This window comes from Benincasa hispida, chromosome 11, assembly GCF_009727055.1.
Source record: "Benincasa hispida cultivar B227 chromosome 11, ASM972705v1, whole genome shotgun sequence".
NCBI classification, from domain to species: domain Eukaryota; kingdom Viridiplantae; phylum Streptophyta; class Magnoliopsida; order Cucurbitales; family Cucurbitaceae; genus Benincasa; species Benincasa hispida.
In genome coordinates this window covers 43,429,932-43,444,251 of record NC_052359.1, presented here as the reverse complement: position 1 = coordinate 43,444,251, position 14,320 = coordinate 43,429,932, and the positions used below count along the sequence as shown (strand labels likewise).

At 36.8% G+C, this 14,320-nt stretch overlaps 1 protein-coding gene and 1 long non-coding RNA gene across 2 annotated transcripts; one reads left to right on the top strand and one right to left on the bottom strand.

Annotated features, from left to right (window-relative positions):
• Positions 1-7,551: 7,551 nt before the first annotated feature.
• On the top strand, positions 7,552-8,468 carry LOC120091927. Its single transcript, XR_005485864.1, has 2 exons — positions 7,552-7,693; positions 7,840-8,468. It is a non-coding gene; the product is annotated as an uncharacterized LOC120091927 (long non-coding RNA).
• On the bottom strand, positions 8,255-10,561 carry LOC120091926 (thioredoxin-like 1-1, chloroplastic). The gene is made up of 4 exons (XM_039050096.1): positions 10,056-10,561; positions 9,518-9,694; positions 9,275-9,439; positions 8,255-8,872 (listed from the first exon to the last, which is right to left on the bottom strand). Exons 1-4 carry the CDS (start codon positions 10,329-10,331, stop codon positions 8,576-8,578), a joined length of 915 nt encoding a protein of 304 aa, XP_038906024.1. The 5' UTR covers positions 10,332-10,561; the 3' UTR covers positions 8,255-8,575.
• Between the last annotated feature and the right edge of the window lie 3,759 nt (positions 10,562-14,320).

The following is a 14,320-nucleotide window of genomic DNA, read 5'->3' as shown; positions in this document are numbered from 1 at the left end:
GCCTTAAGTGATAACCTAAATAGGTCTGTAGTATAAGGATTAAGGTGGGATACCTGATCCTAGTGACACTATTGATACGGCCCGCTTTGTAGAGGTTTGCAAGTGTTTTAAACTACTATAGATGGTAGATCCTGATCATTCATGTGGAGACGTACGAGCGGGAGTGTCCTATACAAAGAGTTTGTATAAGACCTGAACCACGAGATGACTAGACTCTGTATATAACATCGTTGATACTAGAGACTTACATCTCACCTAAACGACCATAGGTGACACGACCTCAATCCTGAATATTTTGAGAACTCCTACCTTTGAAGGCGGTCTTTTGATTAGTATGGGTGAGAGTGGCCAGATTGCCAACTCAACATGCCTACCTTTTTGGGGACTTGTCTGATTTAAGAGTTGGGAACTCAATCTACAAGATGGAATTCACTTCTTTCCCGAAGCAGGGATAAGTAGAGAGATTGCTCCCTTAAGGACTGATTCCGGGGCTTGAACATAGTGGCCACAGCTTCTCTTTGGAAGAGAGGACTCAGTCATAGTAGGACTATGACTTATGTTCTTTAGAAGGATCAGTGGTACTTAAGGAGTTAGATGTAACTATAGGGGCATAACGGTTATTAGCCCAATTGTACTTACGAGCGATCTGTGAAGGGTTGTTGCACTGCTGATTGGTTAAGATGGACACATAATATATCTGTGGTAAGGAGAATTCAGTTGTCGGTCTTTAGTGGAGTGTCTGGCAGTTAATGGATGGTGGATCCCATGACTAAAAAGTTTAGTCAGTTATTCACGTACCGTTGGAGCTTCGAGCTACAGGTTTATAAGGTCCCCTTGGTAGCTCAATGGATTCAGTTGAGGATCAGTTCTTGGTGTTAATTTGAAATGTTCAAATTGACATGAGGTATTTTGATTATATATGATATAATCGATATGATGTATGAGATACATCGAGTGGAGGATTGATGTAAATAAGATTTACATTAAGTACCATGGAATAGAAAAAGAAACTATAGGTTATAAATATAGCATGATAAGTTGGTTATCAATTATATTTATAATAATATTAATTATTGGATAATTAATTTTTTTCTTTAATAACCAATTGAGTGAGAGGTTATTGGTGGTTCATGGTAACCGTGAGATAAAAGAAAATTTGTTTTCCTAAGTTTTTTCAAAAGGTTGAAAAATTGTTTTGAGTTTTCTCTCTTGCCAAAGAAACTCACAGAAGCTTGTCAAGTAAATACAGATTTACTAAGCGTCAGCTTAAGTGAAGTAAACGATCGTGTAGTGTTTTGTAGGCGACAGACACTGAGTTAAACGATCGCTTAGCTTTAGCTAAAAAATTGGGCATTGACCTATGCGATAGGTATCTGTCTTCACCCACTTGCTCAATCGTGTACACGATTGTTCATTCCTCCTTCGTCTACCTCATTCCAAGTCCACATAGAGCCCACCCTCTGAATTATCACACCGAGAATACTAAGGTAACCTTTTTGGTGGTGTCTTACTCAACTCGACACCGTCGAGGTTCTGTAGAGGCCGTTCGTGTTGCTGGGGAGTTCGTGATCGAGGCGATCGCAGAGGACAAGTACATGGTGTTCGTGCTGTGGAGCGGTCGTGTTGTTCGAGCGTTTGAGGTTGCTGTGTTCGAGCATTCATGAGCAAGGAGCATGGAGACGAGTCGACAAACTTTCGTAGCGTTCTCTTTGTTTTTTTTATTGTTCATGTTGTAATTTCTGTATTGATTGCATAACTGTATGTTTTGTTTAGGACTGTAATTTGTAATGTTCATTCATGATTGTAATTTAGAATGATCTATTTTTGCTGCTGATGGAAATCTCGGATTCGATTTCCTTCAGTTCTATGCACCCATGAAGTCCCTTTCTAACCTCGAATGACCTTAGTGCATAATCAAACTTCGCCCCATGCCTTTACCCTTCAACATCAATGCATAGCAAAGCTTATTAACGCATGACTAGGGATCTTCAATGCATAGCTAGTCTCGGCCACCAAACTCTTGGCCAACAACTCCATGCATCCAACATATCTCTCATGCCCCGCCTAAACATATGCGTCCAACTAGCTTCTCAAGGCTGACGCATAGTCCAAATGATCGCATTCTCTTTCCCACACTTAGCCTTATGATTGGCGCATACTTCATAGGTCGACGCATAGTACCTTCGACGCATGGTCCTACAGGCCTTGGCATCGCATGAGCATCACACGGTCTTGTCAATGCCCATCGTATACCTTATCGCATAGTTTTCTAGCTTCATCGCACAGCCCCAGCCTCATCGCCTTACCTTTGCATCGCATAGCCCCAGTGCACATCGTATTCCCATCAGTCGCACGCTCCAACGCACATCGCATGCTCAGCGGCTTGCGCTTATCATCTTGCGTCTGGTCTTGTGCTCAGCCTTGCACTCATCTCCGTGCAGTCCCGTATGCAACCATACGTACACCCTCACGCAACACCCCAACGCCCAGTGCCCACGCTCGCGCGCAACCAAGCGCTTCTTTGCTCGCACCTGGCCCATACTAGACACATGATGGCCCATACTCAATGCAAGATAGCCTTTCCTCGATGACATTTGGTAAATACTCGATGCTTACCTAGTATTTACTCGATGCTTGGCCCTTCAATTCCTAGGCTACTTCCATGCTTGGCCACCATTTCCATGGTCAATACTTAGCCATCAAACGTGTTCACCTAACCTCCAAGTCCTTGTGTGTCGCAAGCCTCTTATTAGCGCATGGCACACCCTTTCGGCCAACTCATTAGCCTAGGGCATGCCTCGCATGCCAATGCTCATACCATGCTCCTTCATGGTTTTTCCGAGCACCATACCCATCGCTTAGTGTCTTTGGACGCACACTCCATCTATCACATGGCACCCCTATACACACCACTTAGCCAACAAGACACCTTCTTGGTGTTCGCCTTACCTCTAATGCCAAGACCAATGCCTATTAGTGTTACATACTAATGCCCCACAGCTTGGCATCATGGAAGTCCAACTCATGCATCAATGTTTCCTAACACCAACACATGCCTACTCTTGACTTTTATTCTTGCCAATTTTTCACTTGCTTGCCAACACAAAGACACCCGAGAGTCCTATTTCAATACTTAGAATTTTCTTCTTCCTTTTCCTCTAACCTTTTTCCTACAACATAAAATTAACTTATACCTTGTTTATCACCCTAATTACTCGGTTAAGTAGGGAAAATGGGATTCGGGTTTCACAATGTATGTTCAACATTCTTTCAATAATATCGATAGAGAGCCCTTGGGTAATGTGTTATCTCCTCCCACAAATGGTACTCAATGTTGATGCAATTTTCTAGAATGAGGTGGGGTGAAACATGGTGTCTACCAACGGGTACTTATCAAAAGCAATTTCCAATCTATCACAAAAACTCACATCAATGTGGTACTTAACTACTGCATTTTGATGCTCAATATAGCATTGGGTTTGATGTAGTGTCAAACACACCATGTATGCAATGTGTCACAATCTAACTTTGAGATAGTAGATTGGAACCCACTTGTGCAGACAGTGTAATGGTGACATGCGAGCGTCGACACATCTGGCAAAGACAGAGAGCCAAGAGACGTGTCATGATGCAACCGATGAGGACAATGCATCATCCAGCACACCAACGTAAGTGGACAAGCATGTCATGTTGAACATTAAGTAAAAGGATAAGCAACCTTGTCATCGGTGGTGTCAGTGACAAGCTCTGTAGGGGCCAGTTGGAGCCCCAGGCCGTGACCTCGGAAGGTGGGGTTCTATCGCGAATTTGGACGAGTGGCTCTAAAGTTAGATGCATATTGATAAGATATGCAAGCATGTCAAATTTCATGTCAATCGTGGTTCAAACAAACGCTCTACATTGGTGAGAGACAGTTCGCCACATTTCATATGCAAGGGTGGCAAAAAGGAACATGTTCATAATGCACTATAGGGGAAGGCATGGTATCAGCTCTTCACCACCCCTGGGCTCCATGGCCTAAGTGAGCTACCCCATGGCACAAGCGTGTATCATGGCGTGGGTGAGCATTACAAGACAAGTGTCTTGGGCATCTTCCATCGAGAATGGGATCTCATGGACAGTGTCGGACGGCTCGGGTGTGCCTGCATTGTGCCCCTTCCTATGGGCCAGAGGTTCGATGTAGCATCCAGTATTCCAATTTGATTCGACAAAGACTCGAAAGGGTCTAAGTCTCGATTATGTCCGGATGGATGGATGTCCGAGAAGTCCCGAGTTGGATTGTTGCTCATGGATCAATTGATGATGGTTCTCGATAAGCGTGTCCATATTGAAGAGAGAAAACCGATGACATCCTGACACTCTGGATGGCATCCTAAGGAATCAATGGGACTCCATAGTTCCCGATTGACCCGATACTTACCCGAGTTGTCCCGGTAAGCAATGTAATGGCCCGATTGAAGAAACTCGACTGAGGAGATTCTTGAGTGGAAAGGGATCATCCAAATTTCATTAATTATTGGAAACTAAATTTACAATAAACATACAAGATATATGCATTCAAAATAAATTATAGCATGCTTTTTACAGAAAAGGGGTTCAAGATAGTTTGGGAACCTGAACACTACCACAAAGAGTCCTTGGTATTCTCGGGGTGAGAACCTAGGAGTGGTGAGCTCTGACTATTTTGGTTAGAAGGGATAGTTTGGGTGGAGGAAGAAGAAGATTGAGAAATCTCTGAAGAACATAAGATCTCATAACAATTTTGTAAAAATTCTCAATCGTTTAGCAAAAATTACAACGTTCTTCAAGAAAGAAGAAAAACAAATTTTTCTTTTTATTCCTTTTACCATAAAATAATAGCTACCCACTAAGATGGTTGGAGAGAAAAGATGGAAAGTTATTGTTCAAATAATAATAAAATAATAGAAATAAATATGATAACTAACTTATCATATTATATTTATATTAAATTATATGTTATATCAAATATAACATATAACATATAGTTTTGATATTTTATCACATACAATATAAACTATAGTTTCTTTTCTCTACTTTATGGCATTTAATGTAAATCATATTTATATAAAATTTAACAACTATGAATCATATTCATAGAAAATATATTTGAATCCCATTCAAATATTTATTTCCTCTTTTTAAACTTTAATGTATCACATACATTATGAGAATTATATCATATATAATTGAAACAATTTAATTATCATATATAATTAAATCTCTCTATCAATTTGAACAATTCAAATTAACCCAAAAACTGATTCTCAACTAAATTCTTTTGAGCTACCGAAGGGACCTTATGAACATGTAGCTTGAAGCTCCAATGGTACATGAAGAATTAATTAAACTCTTTAATTACATTATTCACCATCCGTTAACTATCGGGCACTCCACTAATGACCGACAGCTACACTCTTCGCACTACAGATATATTTCTGTGTCCATTTGATATAACCAATCGATAATACGATGACCATTCACAAATTGCTCGTAAGTACAGTTGGGCCAATGACCGTTTTGCCCCTGTAGTTACATCTAACTCTTTAAGTACCACTAATCCCTCTAATGAACAATAGATCATAGTCCCACTATTACTAAACCCCTCTTGGGCCAGGAGAAAGTGTGGCGTCACATAAGATCCGGCATCAGCCCTTAAGGGAGTAATTTATCTACTTACCCCTGCTTCGGGGAAGGAGTGAATTCCATTTTGTGTAGCTGTGTTCCTAGCTCCCTAATCAGATGAATCCCCAAAATGGTAAGCTTGTTGAGTCGGCGATCTGGCCACTCTCACCCATACAAATCAAAGGACCGCCCTCATAAGCAGGAGTTCACAACTCACTCAGGATTCAAGTCATGTTACCAATGGTCATTCTGGTGAAATGTAAGTCTCTATTATGAACGTTGTTATATAATGAGACTAAACATTTCATGGTCCGGTCTTATACAAACTTCTTTGTATAAGACTAAATATTCCCGCTCGCATGTCTAATACATGAATGATCAGGATCAGATCATTTGTAGCACTTTACAATAATTGTAACACCTTCAAAGCGGACCATACTCATAGTGTCACCAGGATAAGGTACCCAGCCTTATAAATCTACTACAGACCATTTAGGCTATTACTTAAACATAATCCACCTGTATGTCTTCACATACATGTTTAAGTTATAATGATAACCTTGGATGTTAGTCTATTGGTTTGTGGTTAATGCAACTAAAATATCACATATTTTATAGAAAAAGTGAATAAAATATCACATATTTTATAGATAAAGTGAATAAAATATCATATATTTTATTAATCACATAAAGAGTTTGTTCATATAATGTTTACAAACTATAGGACCCTACGAGATTTAGGGCATCAAACCCAACACCGTTAAAGTTCAGTAGGTGACCATATTTAGGGCATCAAACCCAGCACTGATAAAGTCCGATAGGCAACCATTAGACTGGTAGAAGCCCGGTAGGCGCCGAAGTAGGCCGGTAGAGCCCGGTAAGTATTTTTATGTCCCAAAAGGCCTCGATAAGTGTCTGAATCACCCGATAAGCCTCGGTAAAGGGTTATAAGCCTGTTTTGCCCCAACGAGGGGTCAGAACTCATCCTAGTGAAGTTCCTAAGCGATATAGAGGTATGGGGGACGTTGTTAGAAACCAAGATGACAAAGAGAGATGCGACGTTGCATTGTGATGACCTTAGCCTCATATATGGGCAAGGTCGAGCCTCAAGACTTGGCCTAGAATAGAGAAGTCAGCTAGAGTTACACATGAAGGAAAATACACGTATGGACGACGTGTATGGCCGAATGGAGTTTAGTTCAATTAAGGGTGGAACAACCTCGCCTAAGGTCCGACTAAGTTTTAAAGAGTCGAGCAAAAAGTGGATTGGGACTTCAGCATCTCTTAAAGCTGACCATAATCACGGGTGAATCATGGTGTCGCACGATTGGAGAAGTACGACCATGATACAATACATACATTAGAGTGGAGTTATACTCTTCCTTATATTATTTAAAAGTATCAGAATCTACCTACCATGTCCATCAACTCAAGATCTGTTATCGACGAATGGTTGGTACTTTCCCAAGAGGCCATCAAAGGTTTTGGGCCAGGTCAAAGACACCCTATTGTTCACCTTGCCACGTAGTAGTCCTATTTTAAACCGTGTTTTAATGAGGTTGTCCCATGTGGCAAGCTGTTATTTGCCTCATAATACATGGACCAATTGTCATTATGAGTTGCATATTTGAATTTAATTTTTTTAATTGTTTAATCGCTATTAGAAACAGACGGTTGAAAATTTTGATTGTGTATGGATAATTAAATATTATGATATGAAATATTATTTTCTTTCAATTATTAGGATTCTTCCTAGGAAATGAAGATTCTAAATGAGATTTTTTTTTGTGGAGAGTTGAATTTTTTTGTGGAGAGTTAGCTTTTAATTGAATTGTTTCTTTTTTTTAAAAAAATATATTTAATTGAGATTAAAAGAACTAAATTGAGGATAATTTTCTAAACAAACTCGATCCACACAAATTTTCTATAGAAAATCCCTCACTCTGATCTATGAAATCCATAGAAAAAAATTTCGAGACAAAAAGCAAATAGAGGTGACAAGACTGAGGGAGCCATTCCAATCACCACCCGTCTTCTTAATTGCCTATGGGTAAGATTTTACATGTTTTGTTATCTCTTCTGGGTTTTCTTTCCTCCCCCTCTGCTTTGCAACTTCTTCCTTTCTTTTTATCTATTTTGAACATAATATTGGTTGGATTGATCCGGATTTGAATGTCTTCTACATTGTTTCTGTAGGATCTCATCTCGCAATATCTAGGCAAATTTTTATCTCACAATGGCTCACATGCTAGATGAAACTTTACCACCTCTCATCATAATTCCAAAAAAAAAATTTATCACTAGGCCACACCACAATCATTTTCAAAATTTAGGAGACGTTCAAACTTAGTTTTAATCTACAGAATGGTTCCCTATGATCCATTAAAATGTTACTCACGGATTCTTAGAACTCAGAGACACAGGTTACCTGTAGAACAGATCATGATCAAATAAGATCGTAGATCTACAAACTCTCCAATGGCCAAAAGGAGACTCTTTAGACCTCTCTGCATAAGAAATCAGAATAACCGATAACAATGTCCAGTTAATTCTAGAGCAAACATATATAAATCAGCAATTGCAATAATAACGTAGCTTCTATGGAACTAAATTCCCTAGAAATGATTATATCTTCATTGGACTTGCACCAATTTACTAGTTACAATGTTACAGAAATCTTTGAACTCACAATCTTGCAGAGAAGCTTTATACAACCGTGTACAACTAGGAGCAACTATATATATAATCAATCACACAGCTGGCTGCTGATGTTCTAAAGAATCAGCAGGCTGGGATCCAAGCCACCGAAAGAAAAAAATAAAAAAGAAAGAAGAAACAAACCCTACAACTTCACTGGGGTCTCGTTAATATAGGACCCCTGAAACTTTACAACCAAAAGCACTCGTATTAAGGATAGGATATGGGCGTAGCTTCATCCCACATAGGCATTCTCCTTGGGGCCTTGGGCAGACTTTAGGATAGTTGAAGGAAGAGGAAGAGGCAGTTGCTCCAAGTCCGAACGTGATCGTTTTGATTCCGATATTCTTACCCCTTCCACAGTGGCAGGGATAGGGATGGGGACCTCTTCTGCTGGTTTGGGCATGTAGTTGAAAGACAATTCTTTGTTAGCGGCAAGTGCCACAAGGTCTTTCTCCTCCAACCCTTGCGTGGGGCCAAGACTGCATCGATCGGTGTTGTGCTTGGCCAACGCATCCTTGAATTTCTTAATCTGTGAGATCAGACTAATTATCATCAATAAACTGATGGCGAAACAAGTGCATTAGCAGAGAAGAACAAAAAAAAAAATTACTCATGAGGCTCAGAGGAAACCACAAAGCAGCTCCATGTCAAATAAATCATGTCAAATGTTGTTAAATAACAAATTAAAACCGATAAATAACAGGCAACATCGATTAAAAGGACAACAATACTGCATGGTACATACTCTATTGTAATGCAGTTTGGTACCAAAAGCAACTGCTAATTAAATAGACCGAACCGAAGTGAGGAAAAAACTAGAGCATTTAGGAAAAGCATGCTTCCTACGAAGAACAGACAACCACAACCAAATATTACGATCAAATAACATTACAAAAGCAGAACACTCCCAATCTATTTAAAGATTTCTTACCGTTGCATTAGTGCAGCTAAAGCTGCAAAGGCGACCCTGAGCGCCTCTGTAAAAGCGAAAGAAGGGAAGCACATGAACACCAAGACTATAACACATGGATTTGTGCTCTTCATAGTTCACTTGCAAAAATTGTATATCAGGATACATCTCAGCAGATTGGCATATCTGCAAAAGATATACAAACTTCAGGAATAAGAAAACTTGAAAGATAGATTTTTCTAGACACTAAAGAATGAGGAACACCTTCGGATGAAGAGCTTTGCAGCCACCACAACCAGGGGAGAAGAAATCCACAATAACAAGCTTATCCCCAGCATTTAAAAGAGAATCCACAAGATCATGTGCACCGGTCACCTCCTTCATATTAGGTTGCAACCCTTTTTCCCACCATTTCTGAGGTTTTGGAATCCGAAAGCCACTCTATTGAATAGCAACACAAAAGGGTTAATAAACAAAATACATAATAGTTTGTATACATAATCAAGTGCTAACCGAATTAGAAACGTGGGATTCTTCCATGAATGGAACATCAATATTGGAATTTATCAGGTACATATTCCAGACAAGGAAAAGGATTAAAATATAGAAATATAAAGGTATAGGGCAACTAGTTATGTTCATAAAGACCAAGATCAAAACCATGAAGAGACAGCAGAGTTTCCCAATTAGAATCAAAATAAAATGAAAACAGAGAAGTTAATGATACAAACAAAAGTTACAAAGCAAATCCCAAAAACCCTAATATCAGGTGAAAATTCAAGTGCGAGATAGCAGTACGAACATGGGAAATCGTGGAAGATCGTGAAGGAGAAACAGAATTTCTGGAGAAACCCCAAGCTTCTGTAAACTCTATTCTTCTGCAATAGGAGTGACTACTCGAAAACGGCCGCGAGGTGGGTGGTAATTTCACAGAAAGGGGTTGCCAATTAAAGGGATGCGAAGAAGAATAGACGGATTTAAGGCCGGAAGAAGGTGGAGGAAGCTGATGAAGATGACAAATAGAAGAAGAAGAAGGCGGAAAAGGGGCAAAAGCAATCTTGCTGAGAGCGTCTGCCATTAAAATCAAGGAAAAAATTGTTGAAATCGCAGAGATGGAAGAAAGTAGGAAGGATTAGGAAGTGGGGTTGGTGGGAAATTGGGGGAAAACGAAGTAGGCGAATAGGAGGATCTTGGAGAACGAGAAGATCGGGATGGAAATGGAGGCGTTGTCATGAAATCGAAGGAGAAGAAGAAAAGGGGAAGAGAGAAGATCGAGCGGTTGAAGAAAAAACAACGAGGATTTTGGAATTTTGAGAGTGGGAAATGGATAAGGAGCGCACGCAACGTCGCATTGCTTTCGGATTCTGTGGATATCAAAAGTGAAAGTGCAGACACGTGGCGCTATCACCCCAGACACCAGATATGATTTTTTTTTTTTCTTTTTTCTTTTTTTGTAATAAATCAGATATGGATATTATTGTCCGATTTCACCTTGGATAAATAACGAGTGAAAATATCCGTTTACTTTTTATCCAAAAATATCCACTTACTTTTTATCCAAAAATATCCATTTTTTTTATCCAAAAAATGTCTATTTACTTTTGACTATTGATGGATGTGTCAATAGTCATTGGTTCATCATGCCTCAATAATGGAGACTTTTGATTTTTATCTCTTAAATTTACGTAAACTAATTTAGACTTTCATTTAAGAAGGCTATAATTGATGCATCGATAATGTTCAAAGATATTCTTAATAAATGGTCCTAATCAAAACAAAATATAAGTCTCAAACAATATTTTAAAAAAGAAAATAGAATGATAGTTTTAGTTTTACAATATCAAAATGTTCGTTTTAGTCTCTGTATTCAAAGTAGTCGTCGTCCTTGTTTGAAAATTTGGCCAAAAAAAAACTTTTTATTACAAAATTATAGCTATATTTTAGGAATTTTATTGAATAGTGGTTGGAACCAAAATAGTCATTTTTCAAATCATGAAAATCAAGAACAAAAATTTCAAAATATCGAGACTAAAATAAGTAAAAAAAAGAAGAAAAAATTGAGGGTTATATCAATTAAAACTCTAAAAATGATAATTGTATTGGTTTAAATAGTGTATCAACTTAAGTCTTGAATGTTCATTAGAATATCAATTTATATCTTTTTTTACATTTTATCTCGATAAACATCGTAAAAATAATTTTATTAATGAAATAACAAGTTTTCATAATTGAGTCAATTTAAACTCTCAATCGAGCTTTCTTTAAAAGTTGTCCTGCATCAATTCTAATGTCTACTTTTTGTTCATCTTACATTTCTAATACATTAATAAATGATGCATTGACGATTTTCAAAAGTAATCTTAACAAAGGTATTTAAATCGATTCACTTATGACAATTTAGAAGTTTAATCAAAACAATCATAAGTCTCACGCTACGTTTTCCAAAATTAAATGAAAATTATGAAGAACTAGGATGAGACTAGGTTGGTACACCTAAAGATCAAGTGGTTCATGTTCTTACATCCACAAGTTTGAAGGGAGGATATTGAGGAACAATCTTATTGTTGGCCTAATTATTGGCCTAGCCCATTGTTGAGTCCACACACGTGTAAATTTCTTGTAGAATTGTAAAAGTAGTGTGTTTCAATAAGCCAGCTCAATGAGTACACATTTGGCTATAAATGGAGAGGACCAACTTTATCAAATAATTGAATTGAGACAACTTTTCTTATCCTTTATTTTGACTAAACTATTATGAACTATTTTGGTGACATAAAGGTTGTTTGAATGTGAAATAAGTTTGTTCTTATTTGTTTCTAATAAATGTTATTATTGGATTAAGTGAATTCAGATAGACTTTTCACTATGGATTTGTAAAATTGATTTGAATAGGTAAAATTGGTTAAAATGATTTGAATAGAACTGACTATTTTACTTTTTAACTATTATCCTAAAGATTTAAAGTAAAGTTGACTTTTTTTATATTTGAAGTTAGTATACAGACCAAAAATCTCTTAATTATAAATACATATTACATGCTAATTGAGTTATACTCGGTAAGTGTGAAATAGAATGGTTTATTATATTCATGTTTTAAATAAGGTAAAATCTTGATTTAAAAAATTTAATTTAGTTTAAGATTTCATGTACAAAATTAGATTAAAAAAGTGATCAATGTAGAGATATCATCCTGGAAAAATTCTCGCATCTCTTTCACGTCAAAGAGATCACAAGAAGTTTATGTTGATTGCCAACCGTAGAGTATTTTGTGTGTCATAGAAGGAAAGACCAAAAAAGAATAATGTGAGAATACTAGTTATATCATTTGACAAGTTATAGACCAACCAAAAGTGCCAAATATTGTTACCCGAAATCAAGATGCATAAGAGCATGTTACTCACTCCTATGTACTATCTGAACCATTCAATAAAAGGAGAATAATCTTAAAAGTGAATAAATGAAAGATCCCTTCCCCTATTTTAATGTAAGATATAAAATGAATGGGCGTCCACCCCTTATTTAAGGGGTTTGCTTACAAGAGTATAAATTGAGTCAAAATAAGCACAATTCAAATGCCATAAAGATTATATTATCTAGCTCGAGGTTAAAGGTTCAATTTCAATTTAATCTCATAATTGAACAATTTGATTTTTTAATAAAAATTGGAATATGACCAAATTTTAATTTAAGATTTTACCCTAATTTGATTTGGAAATAGGATAAAAGTAAACTTGATTTCAATTTGTGATAAAACTTGGAATATGACCAAATTTTATTTTGAGATAAATTTGAAACTTTATAAAGGCTAAATTTGAATTATTTGAATTGGGATAAAATTTGGAATTTGAGCAAATTTTAACTTGACATTTTATTCATAATTTAATCTCAAAGTTGAACAATTTGAATTCAGATAAAATTTGGAATATGACTAAATTTTAATTTAAAATAAATTTAAGATTCTACTCTCAATTTGCTTTGGATTGAGGATAAAAGCTAAATTTGATTTGAATATGAGATAAAATTTAGAATATGGTCAAATTTTAATTTGAGATAAATTTGAGATAAAATTTGGAATATGTCCAAATTTAAAATTAATGTGAATGGATTTTGATATCATTTGATTTAAAGCTAATCTATTCAAACCCCACAACAATTTTAAATTCAAATTTAAAAGATAAGATATTTTTGTTCAAATCTTATCAAAATCTTTTAGAGATATAAGATTTTAGTAGAAAATCCAAATTAAATTAGGAATTTGAGTACATCTTGACCTCTATAAATAAAGCTCACCACATACATCTTTCTCATTTTCGTCTCCCGCTCCAACTCTATTCTCCTCTTTTTTTCTTCCTTCTCTTCTTTTTTCTTTTTTTTTTTTTTTTTTTTTTTNTTTTTTCTTTTTTTTTTTTTCTTTTCTTCTTTCTTTTGTTTTCCTCCTCTTTTTTTTAAATTTTTTTTTCTTTTTTTCTACAATGCCCCATATGTGACCGCCACCCTGACCACACATAGGGATGACCTCAAAAAGGTTTAAACAATTCTATTATATTGTTACTGCTTGATCAACATAAGGATAACCCCATAAATGTCTAAACAACTTTATTACATCGTCACTTCTTTATCAATATACGGATGACTTCGGAAATGTCTAATCAACCCTATTACATCATTTCTCGATCAATATAAGGATGACCCCAGAAAGGTCTAAACAACCCTATTACATCATCACTTCTTGATCAACTTAGGGATGATCTCGAAAAAGTCTAACAATCCTATTTGATCAACATAGGGATGACCCTGGAAAAGTCTAACATCCCTATTACATCGTCACTTCTTGATCAACATAGGGATGATCTTGGAAAGGTCTTCTTGATCAGCATAGGGATAACCCCGAAAAGGTCTAAACAACCCTATTACATCGTCACTTCGTGATCAACATAGGGATGACCACGGAAAGGTCTAAACAACCCTATCACATCGTCACTTCTTGGTCAACATAGGTATGACCCCAGAAAGGTCTAAACAACCCTATTACATCGTCACTCGGAAAGGTCTAACAGCCCTATTTGA

Coding starts and splice junctions, on each gene's coding strand:
- LOC120091926 (XM_039050096.1), bottom strand. CDS start 10,331: ATGGCAGACGCTCTCAGCAAGATTGCTTTTGCCCCTTTTCCGCCTTCT. Junction 9,695..10,055: donor GATCTTCCACGATTTCCCAT/GTTCGTACTGCT, acceptor GCTATTCAATAG/AGTGGCTTTCGGATTCCAAA. Junction 9,440..9,517: donor GCAAAGCTCTTCATCCGAAG/GTGTTCCTCATT, acceptor TATCTTTTGCAG/ATATGCCAATCTGCTGAGAT.